The 21,298-nt window shown below is 43.1% G+C and overlaps 1 protein-coding gene across 2 annotated transcripts in view; it reads right to left on the minus strand.

Annotated features, from left to right (window-relative positions):
• BCKDHB (branched chain keto acid dehydrogenase E1 subunit beta) overlaps positions 1-21,298 on the minus strand; it is a 226,411-nt gene that overhangs the window by 191,025 nt on the left and 14,088 nt on the right. For both annotated transcript variants that reach the window (XM_079781058.1, XM_079781057.1), the window contains exons 2-3: positions 15,095-15,172; positions 11,896-11,964 (exon numbers count right to left, since the gene is read on the minus strand). In XM_079781058.1, the coding sequence (XP_079637184.1) occupies positions 11,896-11,964; positions 15,095-15,172 (147 nt within the window). The remainder of the gene's footprint in view (positions 1-11,895; positions 11,965-15,094; positions 15,173-21,298) is intronic.

The raw sequence follows: 21,298 nt of genomic DNA on the forward strand, positions 1-21,298 counted from the left end.
CAATCTCAACTGTCTATACAAAAACTAGTGGCCAGGTGCACAAAATTCATGCACATTAAAAGGGAATTATTTAGAGGAAATATTTTAATATTGCTATTTGCCCTTTCTCTATAATACAAGTGTCAGAGATGAAAGGAAATTAGTAAAATGTCTATGAAAATCTCCCTCCTGTCAGCAGGACCTAGAGTCAAGTCCCCTCCCACGACCCACATGTGCTTCAAAAACGCAGGAGACCAGACCCAGCCGGCTCCACCCCCATTGGGTGAGACCCAGACCTGGCCAGCCCCACACCCATCAAGCCCCTCCAGGCAGGGGGCACAGCCTCAGATCACCCAGCCCAGTGCCAGGCCTCGCCCAGCGCCAGGTGGGGGGCACAGTCTCAGGTCCCCCATCAAGCCCCGCCAGGCGGGGGGCGGAGCCTCGGGTCCCCCGGCATGGCGCTGGGGCGGGGGGCACGGCTTGAGGTCCCCCAACCCAGCACTGGGGAAGGGGGGGCATGGGCTAAGGTCTCCCGTCAAGCCTTGCCAGGCGAGGGGTGCAGCCTGAGGGCCCCGTTAAGCCCCGCTGGGCAGGGGGCATGGCCTGAGGTCCCCTGTCAAGCCCCGCCAGGCGAGGGGCATGGCCTGAGGTCCTCATCAAACCCCACGGGGAGGGGGGCACAGCCTGAGGTCCCTCGCCCCAGTGAGGCGCCATGCAGCATGAGGTCCCTGCTATTGGGTTGTGATGTTACGGCATCCTGGCTAATTTGCATATTCTCAATTATATAAATAGATTGTTATACTGATCTCCTTTCAGCCCTGATAATTTCTGGGATCTAAAAAGAAAAGTCTCTTAATTCAAAATTATATTTGAATCAAATAATATAGATTGTAAATACAGAAAAAGTATTTTTTAATAAAGAAAGAAATCACTGGCTTCAATGTATAAAAATTATAAAATGAGCTGTCCATAATACAACAACTAATATGTCTAATGCATTCTAAGTCAAGAAATACTAAATACTGAAGAAAAAAACACGTGTTCTTCCCTCTGTTAAAAGTGCCATTCTGGCCCTGGCCAGTGTGGCTCAGTTGGTTGGGTGTTCTTCTGTGAACCAAAGGTGGCTGGTTCGATCTCCCTGGTTCAGTCAGGCACATGCCCAGGTGGTAGGCTCAATAGGGAGTGTGCAGATGGCAGCCAACTGATGTTTTGTTCTCACAACTATGTTTCTTTCTCTCTCCCTTCCTCTCTTTCTAAATATCAATTAAAAAAATAAAGTACCAGTCTGAAAGAGAATTTTCATATGATTCAGCACTGGATTTGGGAAGCTAACTTAGCATTATCATACCTAATAGTAAATGGACATAAGATATATGTCACAATTGACAGTGAAAATATAAAACAAAAAGATCTTTTACACTCTCTTTATATTTTTCTTAATAAAATATAATTTCATTTTTCTAATTCTTAATTGTGATGTTTAAAAAAGTAAATCAGTTTTATACTTTCTGACAATAATGATCTATAGCCCCATTTTTCCCAGTCCACTAGTCCTAGCCTATCTCTTAAGCCCCTATTGTACACATTTAATAATTCTAAAAGCCTGCCATTGTCAAATAAGGTTGAGAGAAACTGGCTTGAGGACATTACATTGATGCTTAAAATGTCAGGGAGATCACCTGTGGACAGCTCTAACATTTATTGTTTAATCAACTAAGGAAAAAAATATTGTCAAAGCAGCAGCTGCCACCCCAAAACAACTTAATACACTAATCAAAAACTTGTTAAAAAAAAAAAAACAAAAACACACACACAAAAAGAGAATTTTTTACAACTTTAACATGGGTTACTAGCTTCTTTTCATTCCATGAATAATCAAAACCATTGAGCTTTGTTTATTAAAATTCTTTATATATTTCTTACATATCTCATGTTTTTATATAAATGAATTGTTCACTTATATATAAGAAGGAAAAACAATGTAGTTCAGAAAACTCAGAACTGTGCAGAAGGAAGCCTGAACTCGGGATCTGGCTCACCCACTTGCCAATGGGTAAACTGGTAACATTTGACCTCTCAGAACTTCAGTTTCCACATCCCATGGAGAGGGATTAGATCAGTTACTCAACCCTGACACTGTTGGCATTTTGGGTCATATAATTCTTTGTTTGATGGGCGAGGGCTGCCCTGTGCATCATGGGTCAGTATTCCTGACCTGCACTCACTAGATGTCAACTGGCAAGCCCCAGTTATGACAACCAAAAATGTCTCTAGACACGGCCAGATGTTCCCAAGAGGGCAAAGTCACACCCAGCTGAGATCCACAGGACTACATATATCCTCCATTCTCTCCAGTTCTGATATTCTACAAAATAAATTAAATATCTTATTTTCTTAAATATTATTTGTTAAGCTACAATGTTTAGAGAAATTGAAATACAGTGACCACTTATACCAATTTAATTTTAGTAGATTCTAAAATCTTTTTTTGGAGTGAAAATTCACAAAAGGACATCAAAGCAATATACAAGAAAAACTAACATAGCTCATGCGGTGCATGTCAATGTTTTTATCCCATTTTCTAGGGTAACTCAACTGGGTAAAAAAGAAGAGATAAAAAGAAGGGTACATTAAACATGTTCTTTAACTAATTCTACTACATGTGTATTTTTAGAAAATAAAGGTATTTTGTACTATTAGAAGCAATTTAAAGTGTCTGACTTTGGGGAAGTAGAAAAACACCTAAAGCTACCATCAATTCTTTAAAAATATTTTTAATAGGCATATTAGAAAAAAAAAGTTTACATCATCTTATTGATAGCTGTTTCCACTCCGTTTATGGAACAGTTAGACATCTTACAATCCATAACTGGCATTCAATCTTCTCTGAAGTCATAAATGCATCCACTTCAATAGGGGAAATAAATATGTACTTTCATTCCCTGAAGAACTGTCATTAATTTATAAGATTTTTTATTCAGTAAAATTAGTTTCAACTCTTCAGAGGGCAAACCCATTTCACAGATTGCCATTCTTCAATGGAACCCTGACACTAAACCCATGAGTATGATTATCACCCAAGTAACCATTTCTTTGCAGCAGGAATCTATATATATAAAAGCCTAACTACTGATTGACCAGTTGCTATGATGTGCACTGACCACCAGGGGGCAGACGCTTAATGCAGGAGCTGCCCTCTGGTGGTCAGTGAGCTCCCAAAGGGGGAGCACCACTCAGCCAGAAGCAAGGATCATGGCTGGCAAGTGCAGCGGTGGTGGTGGGAGCCTCTCCCACCTCCACAGCAGCACTAAGGATGTCTGTCAGTCAGACAGCCCCCGAGGGCTCCTGAACTGCAAGAGGGCGCAGGCCAGGCTGAGGGACCCCGTGAGTGCATGAATTTCGTGCACCAGGCCTCTAGTGTATAATAAAAGGTCACTTTCTGTTGATGTTATTTCATAATTCATATAAAAGTATAAGAGAGTTGTCAAAGGATTTTGCTTATAAATTATACTGGAAAGGGGACATATTATGAGAAAAATAAATGCCTAAGGTTGTCTAGGGTTCTAAGACGATATAGCAACTGTTATAATGACTAAACCTCTAAATGTAAAGAAAATCAAAGCATAAAGCAAATGTGTTTCACTTTAAGAAGGAAATAAAAGCACAAAGATGACCCAGATGTGTCCATGAGGACCACCTGGTCCTTTCATTTTACTGGTGAGGACACCAAGGCTGAGTCAACTCCCAAATATTGGCATATTATAGATGAAGCCTTACCCTCTCCACACACCTGTCCTAGTTCCCCTTCCTGAATTCAGTGTATTAAGGTATCTGGTTATACAATTTCTATAATGTTTACATAAGAAGTGGTTATATTCATTTTCCCAAGTTGCTACAAAAGCCCGCAGCTGGTGTAGAGGAATGAATACAGTAATGGAAACACCTCAGATCCCATGAAAAGGCAATGTTTAGGCCTGGAGACTAATTTAGTAAGTCCTCTGCTGTTCCTTTTCTCACCTAAGTATCCTCCAATGAGTGGACCAAAATACAGCCTTAGGAATCACAGCCCAGTTGTGTTCCTATCAGTATAGATTCTTATATAATAAAAGCATAATATGCAAATCGACCAAAAGGCGGAACTACCAGTCAGGGGGGGGCGGGGGTGAGCAGGCAGCACCAGGACAGCCAAGGTGCATGCCAGCAGACAGAGGGAGGGGCGGGCAATGGGGGGGAGGCGGCAGCGACCAGGGTCAGCAGAGGGGTGATGGGGGGGGCAGGGGGGACAGGGCCACGCCAGTAGGTGCTATCCCCTGATCGGCCACCTGGTTGCCTCCCACAGAGGGAGGCTGGCAGCAGCAGCAGGGTGATGGGGGCAGCGCCATACCAATCACTCACCCAGTCGCCTTCCGCAGAGCAGGCCTAAGCCATCAGTAGGACATCCCCTCAGGGCTCCTGAACTGTGAGAGGGCACAGACCGGGCTGAGGGACAAACCCCGCCCCCACAAGTGCACGAATTTTTGTGCACCGGGCCTCTAATGTGTTAAATAAAAACCACCCTGAACCTGACCTACCAAAGTCTTATTTGACTAAACTACACACACGCTCTATCGAGGACAGATTTTGCATATGGCATGTGGAATCTGTCTCAAACATAAATGAAAGAATGTGTGGTATTCAACATAAAAATCACACACACCCTAAAATCAACTACCTTTAATTGCCCTCTTCTACTCAATGCTTCCCTAGAATTCTCCAAGTTCCAACTTTTGCTCCTGATCAAGGGATCTCCTTGCTGGGTTTAAAATTGCCATTTGGTATGCAATGTGTTGATGAGGTTATACTACTCAATTTTAAGTCTTCAAAGCACTCCTATTATTTTGTTCTATCAAAGGACAAGGAAGGAGAAAAGCAGTTTAGTGGTACTAAACCCACACTCACCTGGGTTATCTGGAATATAACAGAATTCTATCTACTTCTTTTATAGCATTGTCCTTACTTATACAATTCCTTCTTTTTTATATTAAGTAGTATTCAGCTTTACAGTATTATGTCAGTAACCCCCAATACTTCAAATTCTCCCTCTTGATGGAATTTAAACTGCTTCTCCACAGTTCCAGATTATTGGTAAAATGCCAACACGGACAGTCTCATTTCAAAGTGCAGGCTGCCACCTACTGACTGACTGTGATTCCCACTCCACACTCTGCCTTCCCCAGAGAGCTAATCAATCCCTCATAAAACATTGTTTTTGCTGTCATTTTATGCTATCTTCGTTATGTCATATCATGCAATGCATTCAATATATCAAAATAATTTTTAATTAATTAACTTTGGGGGGAAAAAACACTAAACAGACATGTTTCCATATAACTGAAAATTCCCACTCAAAAGGGCAGATGAGTATTTTTAAAAGGCAAGTGATACTTTTTAATATGCAGAAAGTTTTTTTAATAACATATTTCTCTTCTTAATTTTCTTTATTCTTCACTTTCGACACTGAAGCTCACCTCCTCTCATTAGAGACAGTAGTGGTGACTTAATTGTTCCTATTGATCAACCTGGAATCATAGTCCTAAAGCTGTTATGAAAATTCACAGCAGTTGCTGACAATAAAGCTAAGAGAGCCGTTCATTAGCTCAGCCCCTTGTCATATAAACATAAATCTGCAGTGCCCTCTAAAAGCAGTGGGCTTAGTTTCTCCCTTTTCTTAACCCATTTTTTAAGAAAGAGAATCAACCAACAAAAAATCATTAAAGGGAGATAAGCAAATCCCCTTTCTGAGGCCATAGGTCACTGTCTTGATATTCACCGACACTATGTTAAGAGCTAGGAATACACAAACAATTTAAATACCTGTTGCCTTTAAGAAGTTTTCTGGTACACAGATTTGGTGGAAAGACAATTACAACATAACTTGCAAGATGTAAAATCTGAGCAGTGACTAAGTAGCATCTGGGTCTTCTTGAGGGTCAAGAAGCTTTGCAGAGGACCCATCTCAATGTGAAATAGGATTTACCAGGTAATCAGATGGCAGAGAGGGATTCAAATGGCATGGGGGAAGGAAGAGAGATGAAAAGAAACAGGGGCTTAGGGAAGAAAACATCAGGCAGTCAATATTAATAAAAAATAAAGTGAATGAGGTCAGATAGGTACGTAGAGGGCAGGTCACAAAGTCTTTCATATATCCCACCAAGAAATGTGTGTTTCAGAATGATCACACTGGCAAGAAGATAGGGAATGGATTAGAGGGAGCGTAATTACGAAGAAAAATGAAACTGTCCAAGCAGAAATGATTAAGAATCTAAAGTGAGACTCCAGGGCAGTGAGAATGGAAAAAAGAGACTATTTTTAAGACAAACTATGAAGATAAAACTGTAAGTAGGTAGGACTTGACTGGATGTAGGGAATGAGAAAAAAAGGAAGAGACTAGGATCTCCCTGGTTTCTGGCTTAGGTAACCAGATAGATGGTGGTAGATTCATTGACATAGAAAATGTACTGGGCGGCATGAGTTTGCTGGATGGAGACAATGAATTCAACTACATTTGAAAATATGAGTTTGGAAATGCTGAATTGGAAGTGACTGGAACACTGAGGTGACGATGTGCAGTTATATATACAGTATTGAATATACAGATCTGATGTGAAGCTCAGGCTAGAGGTCTAGACCAGAGATGGAAATTCGGAAGTTGCTAGTGCATGACCTGAAGGTGGCATGGATGAAATGCCCCAGTCAGAATGGATATAGTAAGAGGAGGTGCAGCAAGGATGAAAACCTGGGCAGAGAGCCACGAGAAGACTTACCAGCTTGAACAAGCATATGACAGGCTACCACACATGGGCTCAGGGAAGATGGAACAGTGAAGGCTAGAAATTGCTCAGCAATATAACTACACCAGATATAGACAAGACAATAATGCTGAGAAAAATAAGAGGCAGCAGAAAAGAGAAAGACCAAATATGAAGCCATGGGCATGAATCTACAAGAGCTGAGCAGGGCTGTTGAGGACTGGACATTGTGGACCTCACTCATTCACAGGGTCACAAGAAGTTACAAAAGTATATTTCAACTTCTGGTTCTCAGTTCCACATGTAAGAAGCTCAGAAGTTGACACTTTGTCCTAACAAGAAGGTGAAGAGATTGAAAAATCTTCTTAGACCCATAAGAGAGGGGAGGACACAGAGCAGACCACTGCCCCCAAGATGAGAGTGATAGACACTTGAATACAGGAAATCTCAACTTACAGGAGCAGAGACCCAGGAGCTGAAACCACCACAGGAACCAGTGCCCGAGTAGGAAAATCTGAACTGTAACTGCCAAATTGCTGGAGGCTCAGTGTAGACAAGTCTGAGAGTTAAAAACTCCAAGAGACCCCATCAATGGGGAGGCCCCACTGTGAGGTTTATCTCCAGGAGCTGGACTAAGTTCCCACAGTAAATACTGGAGAAAAATCCCCTCTGGCTTCCAGCAGGGGAAGCAACAAGGAACAATTTCGAAACACACTAGAGCACTCCCTTCTTTTAAAACAAAAAAAAACCTCACCAGAGGAGGATATGTATTTATTGATTTTTAGAGAGAAGAAGGGAGAGAGAGAGAAACATCGGTGTAAGGGAGAAACAGCGATCAGTTGCCTCCCATATGCGCCCTGACCAGGGATCGAACCCGAAACCTTTTGGTGTATGGGACAACACTTCAACCAAGCCACCCAGCAGGGGCCAAAGCACTACCTTCTTAAGAAGCTCTGCCTTCAGGTGAAACTAGTTAACCAGAGCCTAAGCTGCTGGATTATCAGAGCTAACTGGCCTGATAATGAGGGAAGGAAAATAACCAACTCCAACCCACTCTAGCCATCCTGTCTCACCTGCGAGGGGGAAAAAATTAAGAAACACTTGTAAAGTTCATAGTCCAGAGGCAAAAGCTCACCAAAAAAGTAAGACCTACTCATAAGACTATAGCAGCGGTCTCCAACCAGTGGTCTGCGAGGTCAAAAAGGTTGGTGACCGCCGGACTATAGAATGCTTCCCCTCCCTGCCCCATTTCTTCACCACGTCCTTAAAGGCCTACTTACAACAGTTCCTTTTACCCAGTGCATCGCCTTGCTATATATCAAGAAAAATTACAAGGCATAACAAAAGCCAAAAAAAAACAATTAGAAGAGTCAGAGCAAGCATCAGAACTAGACACCATAGGGATATTAGAATTATCAGACCAGAATTTAAAACAACTATGGTTAATTTAATATGCTAAAGGTTCTAATAGATAAAACAGACAGCATACAAGAACAGATGGGCAATGTAAGCAGAGATGAAGATCCTAAGGAAAAAAAAAAAGCATAATTCGATGTTTTAAATATTATTTAACACATGCAAATATATTTAAATACAGTCTAGAAGTGTACAAACTAAGCTATGTACAATGGTTTTCTCGAGGTTGTCTCTAGAAGTACAGACAATTTTTTTCATCTTCTTTATACTTTTCTGTATTTTCCAAATTATCTACAATGCATATGCATTACTTTTTTAAATTAAATGTAAGAAGGCTTTTACATTTTTTAAAGATCTAAAGTTTATAGGTGTCTACATTAGCTGGAATTAACTGAAATAGTTTGAGATATTTGAGACTGGCCCAACTATGTCAAACTCTAAACAGCTGTTGGAAATAGACAGCTAGGCAAAAGCAGAGGGATAGGATCCAGGAAGTCAACCGGCTATTAAAGAGAAGAGAGAAGAACAACTGGTAAGTGATGTGGAATATGCTATGGTTTCTTGAATTCAGAGAAGAATGGAATAAGAAGAAACCATTAGAAAAAATTTCTTAGAGACCCTCACCCTTTACTCTACTAGCACACAGGAGCCTTACAGGGCATTGTCAATGGTAAGAAGAAAGATAGATGTCAACTCCCCCACCCCATCTTAACTGCTTTGCCAGATTAGATAAAACCAAGAGAAGAAATAAATGGTCAAAAGTACCGCAAGGCATCCCTCACAATAGGTGGGAGTGAAACATTCCCGACATAAAAAATCAGGATTGGGAAGGCTGGGATGGGCCACAATGCATTCTGAGAGTCTGAGTCAAATGAAACGAATGAAAGAAAGAGGCAGAAATCAATCACATGCTAACAAAAGCCACCCATCAGCTGGGATGAAAGGTAATGTAATAGTTCATTTTATGTATCCACTTGGTTAGGCAATGATGCCCAGTTGTTTGATCAAATGTCAGTCTATACATTGCTGTGAAGGTATTTTTTAGATGTGATTAACATTTAAGTCAGACTTTAAGTAAAGAGGATTGCCCTTCATAATGTGGCTGGACCTCATCCAGTCACATGAAGGCCTTAGGAGAAAAGACTGCGGTTTCCCACAGAAAAGACTGCGGTTTCTCATAGATAGATATATATCTATCTATATAGAGAGAAAGATAGAGACACAAATACATATATAGATACATATATACATATACATATACACACAGAAATATAGCTATATCCTAATACTTCTATTTTCTGAAGAACCCTGACTAATTCTATATAATAAAGAGGTAATATGCAAATTGACCATCACTCCAATACACAATATGGCCGCCCCATATGGTCAAAGATGGCCGCCCCCATGTAGATACAAGATGGCCACCACAAGATGGCCCGCATGGGAGGGCAGTTGTGAGCAATCAGGCCAGCACAAGAGGGCAGTTGGGAGGGACCAGGTCTGCAAGGGAGGGCAGTTGGGGGTGACCAGGCCTGCAGGGGAGGACAGTTGGGGGGGACCAGGCCTGCAGGGGAGGGCAGTGGGGGCAACCAGGCTGGCAAGGGAGGGAAGTTAGGGGTGACGAGGCCTGCAGGGGAGGACAGTTGGGGAGGGGGGGACCAGGCCTGCAGGGGAGGGAAGTTGGGGGGGACCAGGCCAGCAGGGGAGGGCAGTTGGGGTTGACCAGGCCTGCAGGAGAGGACTGTTAGGGGCGACCAGGCCTGCAGGGGAGGGCAGTTAGGGGCGACCAAGCTGGCAAGAGAGGGCAGTTAGGGGTGGCCGGGACAGCAGGGAAGGGTACTTAGGGGCAATTGGGCCAACAGGGCAGCAGTTAGGCATCGATCAGGCTGGCAGGGGAGTGGTTAGTGGGTGATCAGGCTGGCAGGCAGAAGCGGTTAGGGGCAATCAGGCAGGCAGGCAAGAGAGTGGTTGGGAGCCAGCAGTCCTGTATTGTGAGAGGGATGTCTGACTGCCCGTTTAGGCCCGATCCCACCAGGATCGGGCCTAAACGGGCAGTCGGATATCCCTTGAGGGGTCCCATATTGGAGAGGGTGCAGGCTGGGCTGAGGGACACACACACACACCCCTGCCCCGTGCACACATTTCTTGCACCGGGCCTCTAGTGCAGGTAATAAAAGATGAACTGTATTAACAGAAACCAATAGGGCAGAATCTTAAACTAGAGGCAATGGAATTGAAATTGGCTAAGTCAGGCAGCAACAATATCAAAGATTCCTGGACATATGAATGAGGTGATAAGCAATACATTTAATGAAGATTATTTTGAAATCTATAATATGTGTAACATGAACCAGATCAAAGGGATGCTACATTTGGAGAAATCTAGGCCAAAGGATTCTATGGGTGGCTATGGCAATGAAAAAGAGACCCATTCATACAATAAGAATCCTCTCTAATAAAATGGTAATATGCAAATTAACCATCACTCCGCTATATAAGCCATGCCCACCAGCCAAGCCACACCCACCAGCCAATCAGGGCAAGTATGCAAATTAACCCCAATCCAAGATGGCTACAGCCACAGAGAGCAAGGTTTCCCAGGTAACAGAGTAAGCCAAGCTTTCCATAGCCGTTGCAGGCCTAAGCCTCCACTCAAGCTACAAAGTTTCAATTATAGAAGGTAAACAAATTCAAACAAATGGCGGCAGAATGGAGCTTGAGAAAGCAGGCCAGGGTTTTGCCGGTGGCAACAGGGGAAGCAAACCTTTCCGCACACCCTGGCCGGGCTCACCCGCTTAAGGCTACAAAGTTTCAATTGTAGAAGGTGAATTAACTGCCACAGAAATGGCTGCCGGAGCCCCAGGCTTGGCTCCGCTCCAGGCTACAAAGTTTCAATTGTAGAAGGAAAATAAATTCCAGATACCAGGGCCTCCCCTTGGGTTGCCAGGGGGTGTGGCCGGCCTGCAAACCACCACAGGCCCCTCGCTCAGGCCGCCCCACACCCCAAGGGAACCCCCACCCTTATCTGTGACACCCTTCAGGGCAAACCAGCTGGCCCCCAACCGTGCACCAGGCCTCTATCCTATCTAATAAAAGAATAATATACAGATTGATCATCACTGCAACACACAATATAGCTGCACCCATGTGGTCAAAGATCCTGCCCCCATGTGGACACAAGATGGCCACCACAAGATGGCCAGCAGGAGAGGGCAGTTGGGAGGCACCCAGCCTGCAAGGGAGGGCAGTTGTGAGGGACCAGACCTGCAAGGGAGGGCAGTTGAGAGGGACCAGGCTTGCAAGGGAGGGCAGTTGGAGGTGATCAACCCTGCAGGAGAGGGCAGTTAGGGGTGACCAGGCTGGCAGAGGAGGGAAGTTGGGGACAAACAGGCTGGCAGGGGAGCAGTTAAGCATCAACCAGGCTGGCAGCGGAGTGGTTAGGGGGTGATCAGGCTGGCAGGCAGAAGCGGTTAGGGGCAATCAGGAAGGCAGGCAGGCAAGCAGTTGGGAGCCAGCAGTCCTGGATTGTGAGAGGGATGTCCCAGATTGGAGAGGGTACAGGCTGGGCTGAGGGACAACCCCCCGCCGTGCATGAATTTCATGCACCGGGCTTCTAGTATAACAATAATATAACAGGTATATTTTATATTCTCAAGATCTTTAAGTAAAAGTTCTACAGGAATACTGTTCATATATAAAGATATTAACTTACCATACTTGTCTCGCAAGCCAACGGTACATCTAAACACTCCACCAAAGGCAACATCTTCACCAAATATTACTGAAAAACAATGTTTAAAGAACACGTTTTATTTAATAATTCCTAAGTAATAGTAATAATGATAAATAAGTAATATAAACAGAAAACAAAACAATAAATTTAAAAAACAAAACAGAAAACAGAACTGGATCATAGATCCAAGTCAAAGTTTCTCAATTGTGACATTATGGACATTTTGGACTGGATAATTCTTTTGTTGTAGCAGCCTGCTCTATGCATTGTAGATATACAGCAGCAGATCATATTTCTGAGCTCTACCCAGTGGATGACAGTTGCCCCGGACACACAGTTGTAATAGCCAAAATCTCTCTAGGCAATGTTACATGTAAAAGGAGGAAGGGGGATCAAAATCACTCCAGTTAAGAAAGAACCACTGATCTAAAATCTCATCTTGTTTTACCATGAAGAAATTGAGGCCATATAAGTAGTAAAGTAACTTGCTAAGTCAGAAAGCAAGAGGCAGAACCATGACTCACACTGCAGGCTCCTGAATCCCTGGCCAGTGGTTTTTTATACATGTTACTAGAGGCCCGGTGTACAAAATTCATACATGGGGGCGGGGGGTTGGTCCCTCAGCCCACCCTGCAGCCTCTCACAATCCACAACCTTTCGGTGGATGTCTGACTGCTGATTTAGGCCCCATCCCGCAGGGATCCCTGCAGATCGGGCCTAAACCGGCAGTCGGACATCCCTCTCGCAATCTGGGACTGCTGGCTCCTAACTGCTTGCCTGCCTGCCTGATCGCCCCTAACCACTCGCCTACCTGCCTGATCACCCCTAACCACTCGCCTGCCTGCCTGATCGCCCCTAACCGCTCTACCTGCCTGCGTGATCGTCCCTAACCACTCGCCTGCCTGCCTGATCACCCCTAACCACTCGCCTGCCTGCCTAATCGCCCCTAACTGCTCCCTGGGGGGTGGGGCCAGCCTGGACAAGGGGCTGTGGTGTTCTGCACTTTCCAACCAGGAATGTTTTAATAGGCAGTCTCCAAAAACTTAAACTGGAAAACCTAAAAGCAGAGTGCTCAGATTTCAGGCGTCAGGTGCTATTAGCAGGATTTCTATCCCAATTAAACTCTAATTCTGAGCTCTCAATAAACTGTCCTTCACTATCTCCAAAGTTTCTTATTCTTCACTATCCCATTTTCCTCCGCTTCAAACCAAGGTAACAAACAAAACCTTTAATTCTGATCTTCCTCGCCACAAGGGAACAGCAAACCTCAACTGAAATAATTTCCCACCAGAAGTCATGTCCAAATACTGCAAGACTGAGGACTATAGGGCTGACTATGTACATGCATTCCTATGGCTCAGTGTGTGTGTGTGTACACACACACACACACATATACATTATATATATATTAGAGGCCTGGTGCATGATTCGTGCATGGGTGGGGTCCGGCCAGCCTGGCCAGGGGGAGGGGACATGGGTGGTTGGCAAGCCTGCCTGCTGGTCGAACTCCTGGTCGAGGGGACAATTTGCATATTAGCCTTTTATTATTTAGGATATACATTGAGTGGCCAGATTATTATGCATTCAGAGATCATAATAATCTGGCCACTCAGTGTATTTAAAAAAAAAAAACTTGAATGAAAATGTAACCTAAAGGAAAGCACAAAATCAAATCTTGATTTTATGAATAGACTAGAGACCCAGTGCACGAATCCATGCACCAGGTGGGGTCCCACAGCCTGACCTGTGGGATCAGGCCGAAACTGGCTCTCCGACATCCTCTGAGGGGTCCCGGACTGTGAGAGGGCACAGGCCAGGCTGAGGGACCCCACCAGTGCACGATCGGGGCCAGGGAGGGACACGGGAGGTTGGCCAGCCAGGGAGGGACTGCGGGAAGGCTCCAGGGCATGTCCGGTCCGTCTCGCTCATTTCCAATTGGCCACAACCCGGCAGCAAGCTAACCTACCAGTCAGAGCATCTGCCCCCTGGTCATAGCAAGCAGTTGAGCAGCCTTAGCATATCATTAGCATACTAGAAGCCCAGTGCATGATTTAATCATGCACGTGTAAGCTGTCTGTCCGCTGGTCAGCAGCTCCGAAGTCCCTGGGCCCCTAGGGCGAGGCAGGGCGGGGGGCGTGGTCCTCCTGCTGCTGGAGCCCAGGCCAGGGTCTTGCCTTTGCCTCCCGCCCAGGAAGGCTGGGGCCGCCGCCACGTGCTCCTGCAGCCCAACTGCCGCCAGACTCCTCCCCGGGGAGCCGCGCCGCCCGCCCACCGCCCGCCGCCTCCAAACCTCCAAAACGCCGGCTCAGCTCGCTGCCCCAGAGGCCTGTCTATGCCGCAGCACAGCCATGGCGCAGACGCTGAGCTCGCGTCACCGCTGGCAACACGAGCTCAGCGTCCTGCCGGCCCAATCACCACCCCAGCCACCCCAAGTCCTGCCCCCTGTGTCTCCCGCTGGCCCAATCATGGGCATAGCGGAGTGATGGTAATTTAAATATTACCTTTTTATTATGTAAGATTACGCTTTGATTGATTGAACGGACGACCGGACACTTAGCATATTAGGCTTTTATTATATAGGAAGGACGGCTTAACAAAGTGGTACTTTCCACTTTTTCTATATGCTATAGCAGTGGTCGGCAAACCGCGGCTCGCAAGCCACATGCGGCTCTTTGGCCCCTTGAGTGTGGCTCTTCCACAAAATACCACGTGCAGGCGCGCACGTACAGTGCGATTGAAACGTCGTGGCCCATGCGCAGAAGTCGGTTTTCGGCCTGGGCGAGTCTATTTTGAATAAGTGGAGTTAGAACACTCAAGGGGCCAAAGAGCCGCATGTGGCTCGTGAGCCGCGGTTTACCGACCACTGTGCTAGAGAAACAGGAGTACACAGTAGGTATTAATCCAGAAGGTGTTAATATAGTATCAGGACCATACATACCAAGAGAGAAAGTTAATTGGATAATGTTAGAGATAAATGAGAACTAATTCATAATGAGTGGATTAAAATGTGTTAACATCATGATTAGACTATTGAACCTTAACCATTTGGTCAGGTGTTTTATAAATTTTAGGTACATACTAGTGTAAAGTTAACCACTGACCTCCAGACAAATATTTCCAGTAAATCTTCAATTCTGAAGTAATGCAGCAACCACAAGCAAGCACAAAGGAAGTTTACCTGCAGTAGGATCTTTGGCCAATGAGTTATCCAAAGCACTTGTTATTGCCTGGAAAAGGTTCATTTTCTGAGTTTGTCCTGTAAAAATAAAAATTTTAAGTCACATTTCATACATAGTTAAATATATAAAAATAACTTCTTTCTTAATAGTTGGTTACAACTTGATTAAAATCAAGGTAGAAAGTATAGTAGAGAACACATTACATTAATTTATTGTATTATTTAAAATTATGATGGCTCTATAGAAGATACAAAAGCAACACAGACTTCAAGAAGGCTGGTGAAGAGGCAAAATTTACACATATTAAACAATTAAAAAACAAGTATAAAAAAAGGAAGAAGGCATATAATCAAGTGACCAAATGTATGTTGAAAATAAATAAAGGCTAAGCAAAGTCAGGAAAGTTACCAACCAGAGTGAGAGTAGCCTGGGAAGATGCCCTAAGGAATGTTAGGAACATAAGCCATAGGAATGCACATGACCACAGTGGCATGTGTTAATTATGCCAATGAAAGCAAATGGTCATGGGCCATAAAGCAATGAGGAACACTAACAATAAACTTTAGTACCCAGAACTGCTGGTGTTTGGAGAATACAGAACCCCAGGACTACACAAACCACACTTGGTTCTTCCTATTATCTTATTGCTCCAGTCAGAATCTCTGCAAGCCAACCTCCATCTCCCTAAATGGGTTAAATGGATAATACATGTAAAGCACAAAGAACAATGCCTGACACAGTGAGTGCTGAGTAAATATTAGTTATTTATTCTTAGATTCTGGACTTTGTCCATGTCCTTCATCTTGGTCTGGGCATTATTCTGAAGGGTACAAAGCTTTATTTGATAAAGTTCCAAATGTTAAAATTCAAAAACATTATGACTTCAGAGCTACGATTTAAGCCTTGATGCTGCCCAGTGACCACAGTCATCCTATAACTTTGGGTCAACTCCTCTCCAAAACCACTATTCAGAGCAGAGAATGGCTTCTGCCTAAATCTTCTCTGATCCACAGGCCCAGTCTTCATTTTAGTGCGCATCTATGCACTGGTGCTCACTTTAGCCCATAGCCATGCTGGTATCAAATCCCTTCAACACCTGCTGCCCACCCTGACTACTGCCCCATCTAATCTCTGTGCTCCTCAGTAGCCTGGTCTGTTCCAAAATCCAGGTTCTAATTCCCACATTGGGACACAACAGCTACTGCTATTGCCTTCAGCCCTCTGGCCACCAGACACTGGTCACTCATTTTTTTTCCTAAAATTTTTTTTTTCCATGGCAGGCTCTGATCTATGACATCTTGAATCTTCTATTATCCACTGACACACAGCCTACTGTTTCTCTATCTGCTCTAACCCCATCATTACTGCTAAATGCACAGACTGCAGGTCTTGTCAATCCCCAATCAGATCTTCCCTGCTGCCCTCCTGCCCAGAATACAGGCCTGTTTCTACTCTTATTTTTGATAGAGATAACAGGAATTTATTAAAGAAAATATTGTTATATCAACTATGTCAAAGAAAAAATAATCACACCACATGTCCATAATTTATTTTTCTTCAGGCTAAGGCTATATAATTTAATAGATACTTTCCTTAAATCCTTCTCCAGACTATAAAAATTATTTAAAGTACTTATTAGTGCCCAGCATCAGATGATAATGGTTTAGGTTAAATTTTTTTCCCCAAACACCATGACATTCCCACTCTTTCTCCTATTTCATACATTTCCTAAAGCAAGATTTTTATTTGTCAATTAGGATTTTCATAGGTAATACCTAGGAAGATGAAAAATGCCTAAACATCTAAGCTGCTATCTATTTCAAGTCCGCTGACCATTAGAATTAATACTGAATGTTTCATTGCTGCTCAGCAAATTTCCAGTGGGAAGAAAGCAAAGATTTTAATAATAAAAATCATATCAAGGAAACTTGGAAAGTATTGCTTGATAACCACAAAGAATTTACTCATATGAAAATAATTTACAAGGTTATTTAAAGGTTATATTTCCATGTAAGCACATAAACTTGCACTCCTGAATACTTTTTTTCAAATAAATTCAAAATTTTAGGGTTTGGGATTAACTGCTATTCTACCAAATGCTTTTTAAAAGTTTTAAATGTCAATATTTTACTGATTTTTTGAGGGAGAGAGAAAGATTTGTTGTTCCACTTAATTATGCATTCATTCGTTGATCCTTGTATGTGCCCTGACTGAAGATTGAACCCACTACCTTGGAGTATTGGAACATTCTAAACACAGAGCTACCTGGCCAGGGCAGACAACTTTTAAAATTTTTTAAATAACTTATTTTTACAGTTGTACAATATTATATTAGTTTCAGGTATTCAACCCAGTGATTAAACATCTATATAACTGAAGAAGTGATCACCCCAATATTTCTAATACCCACCTGGCACCATACATTGTTATTAAAATATTATTGACTATATTTTGCATCCCCATGACTATTTCATAGCAACCAATTTGAACTTCTTAATCCCTTTATCTTTTCCACCCATCTGCTCCAACATCCTCCCACCTGGCAACTATCAACATGTTATTAAATGACAATTTTTAATACAGCAACATCTACTTTCAATTCTTTTTAAAGTTGTAGTATGCTTTGTGGATGGGTCAGGAAGAAATCACAAGTTATTCATAGGTAAGATCATTTTAAGTATTTAATTTCCTTATAACTATTTATTCTCCTACTAGTGGCCCGGTGCACAAATTCATGCACATTGAAAGGAAAATACTTAGAAGAAATATTTTAATATTGCTATTTGCTCTTTCTCTGTAATGGACGCTGGTCGCCACCTGCGGGGTGATCAGGCCGCGCTTGCACCCACCTTGGCCTGGCGCCACCCACTCACCTGCTCCACCATCCGCTGCTGTCCCACTCTCATCAGGGCCCATCAGGGCCGGCAGCGTCTCCACTGCCACCTGCTGCCAGCGCTGTGTCGCTGACGCCCGCCATGTTCCACACCGCCCCCTGGTAGTCAGCACATGTCATAGCGAATGGTCAAACTCCCAGTCGAGGGGACAATTTGCATCTTAGGCTTTTGTTATATAGGATAGGTTATATCAAAGACCATTCATAAAATATGCCTGTGTTCCCTCATAATAAGATAACTGCACCTCTAGCACATCTAACCAAAGTTGTGCCACTGGCAAGACATTTCAAAAGAAAAAAGGCCTGGCTGGCATAGCTCAGTGAATGAGCGTCATCCTATGAACCAGGAGGTCACAGTTGGATTCCTAGTCAAGGCACATGCCCAGGTTGCGGGCTCATTCCCCAGTGTGGAGCATGCAGGCGGCAACCAATCAATGATTCTCTCTTGTCATTGATGTTTCTATCTCTGTCTCCCTCTTCCTTCCTCTCTGAAATCAATAAAAGATTTTAAAAAAAGAAAAAGAAAAAAGAAGAAAGGTAGTCTATGAACACCATTAAAATTGTTATTCACAGCATCATGAATAATGATCATCACTGCTAAAAAGATAAGTGGCATATGGGTGGAATGGAAGGGACACAATAGAACATAAGCTCTAAGAGGTCAGGGATTCTTATCTGCCTTTGACCAGAGCTATATGCTGTGTTGACAATAGTGCCTGACATGTGGTCGATGACTGAACAAATAAATACAAGCAGCTATTTCCATAAAGACAAAATATACACAAAGAAAGTTGTTAAACAACCACTTAAAGAGGTGGGAATGAAGTGGGGGGAAAAATCTACCAAAGTCACAATTCAAAGAGACTGCAGGAAAGGTGGGGAGAAGGGATATTGCTGTAACAGGATGATGGAGTATTCAATTATTTTGAATACCTTCAGTAGGCAGTAGAGTTGAAGGGAGAGAGAAGCCTTCCACAGAGCCAGACCACTTAAGACAAAAGAGGCAAATGGGTCCCAAGGAGCAGTCTTCAGAAATAAATAAGGTCAAGAGTAGGGCATGTCAACAGTAAGTATATTTATAGTTAGACCCTGAACAAATAAAAATACACAGCTATGATATGGAAAATTAGGGTCTAGTTTCAGAAAAATGAGGGTTCTACCAGCACTCTGAACTGCTTAGTCCTTGCTGGAGACCTGTGTATTATAACACTGTCTCACCCTATTCCTTAGAAATCTCAGCATTTAACACAGTGCCTACCACGTACATGACAATCAGTATATGCTTGTGAAGCATGATAAATGACTATTTCAGTGGCTTACAGTGGCACTAACCACACTGTGAAATGGGAAGATGCCTAAGAAACTACCTATTTTCCCCCAACAAAACCTCTTCCACCTCTCTAGATACCCTACTGTCCATGAATCCCTTTCTATGTGCTAGGTGCTCTACCCCATTCTAAGCTCTATTAAGGGGTGTTACAATCTCTATCATATATAGTACATTTCAGAGAGAGTCCAATATTAGGGACAAAACATTTAATATTAAAATGTAAATGAAGGATCTGTAAACACAAATGTCTTTTAAGGTGCCAGTGTATATTGCATATCCAGTCAAAGGAAGAAAGTAAACAACACTGAGGCTGGCAAGGAGAGTGAGGGGGTAACCAAAGAGGGAGGCCCTAAGTTTCTTAGAGTCCCTAGGCTGCCCCTCTCAGGACTCCTGGTAACTTCAGTCATGATATGACAAGCGATGACACTTCCCTTTGTTTTGCTGGCTCCTTCTCTACTCAACTTCTAAATGGTTTTTAAGCCCATCTACGTGCTGGTGACTCCCAAATGGATATCTGCAACCCAGATATCTCCTCTGAGCTCCTGATTTTATATCTGTGAATGAATAAAAGAGGTTCTTTGCAAAGGTGATCTGATCATAATTCCTAAATGGGAAGGTGATGGTGGGCAGTCACAGCCCAGGCATTTAACTTATTTACTAAAAGACTTATCTTGGCCTTAAGCAAGCCCTGTCTGTTGTTTTTGTGCACCTAGGTTCATATGTCTTTGAAATGCCCTTCAGACCTCTCCTTCTAATACTACTTTCAAACCCCTCCTTCCAAAGCAGCAATTTTCAACTGATGTGTCTCAAGACCTTTTAAAACATGCAATACCTGACTATGCAAAACATGCACTGACCTCTTTTTCCCTTAGATTGTCAAATTAAAAAATAACAATGGGTAAATTGCAATGAAAGAGAAGACTGGCAGTCTCTGCTCAAATGAGATGTAAAAGAAGCAGCATATTTGGGGAAAGCCAGGATTAACGTAGAGTTAAGATGGAACCAAGTGGTAGGTGAAGAATCTTAAGGATGTGCAAAAAAATGCAAGACAAAATAGCAAAGTGCCTAGGAGCATAGCCTCTTGGAGCCACACTGAGCCAAACTACTTAAAAATGGAGTCTGGCTCCACCTCTTACAAGTGGTATGACTGGAAAAGTTTAAAAGTAAAAAAGTAGAAGTTTAACCTCTTTGTGTCTTGGTTATTTCATTCATAAAATATGGATCATTATAGGATCTCTATCATAGCACTGTTATATGAGGATTATATACATTGATACATGCAAGGCACTCAGAATAGTGTCTGGGACATGGCGAGCACTGATAAAATACCTGCTACCATCACTATTATCATTCTGTGGGGTACCATGGAAAGGTTTTTGTGACCAATAATAAAGTGAGTCAGAACACAGAAACAGAGTAGGGAAAGGGGAAGGACACACATTTGGAGTTAAGTCTGAACAAAATGAGGAAAAGGCCATGGAGAGAATTGTCTAGTCGCAAGGGTTCCCAACTCTGACAGAGTAGTTTTGGTGTCAGATTAGCACGAAAACTAGACTGCCTCATAGCACTGTATTCTACCAACACTTCCAATGCTATAGATGGAATGCTTGTGGTCCCCATTCACCTACCCCAATTTCATGTTGGAACCTAATCCCTAATGTGATGGTGACAGGAGGTGGGACATTTGGGAGTTGAAAGGTCTTGAGAGTAGAACCTTCATAAATGTGATTTAGTACCCTTATAAAAGTGCACTTATAAAAGTGACTTCAGAGAGCGCTCGCGCTCTCTCTCTCTCTCTCTCTCTCTCTCTCTCTCTCTCTCTCTCTCTCAACTTCTAGCTTCCCTGGCTGCTCCCCAATAAATGCCAGTAGTGTCTCCCCTCCTTGGAAAAGCAAAAATACCTGCACAAATTTCCAAATTGCTCCCTAAAAGGTTGTGCTGCCATCATTAAGAACCACTGCTCAGCTATTCTAGATCAAG

The sequence above is a fragment of the Cnephaeus nilssonii genome, assembly GCF_951640355.1.
Source record: "Cnephaeus nilssonii genome assembly, chromosome: 9".
Taxonomy (NCBI): Eukaryota; Metazoa; Chordata; class Mammalia; order Chiroptera; family Vespertilionidae; genus Cnephaeus; species Cnephaeus nilssonii.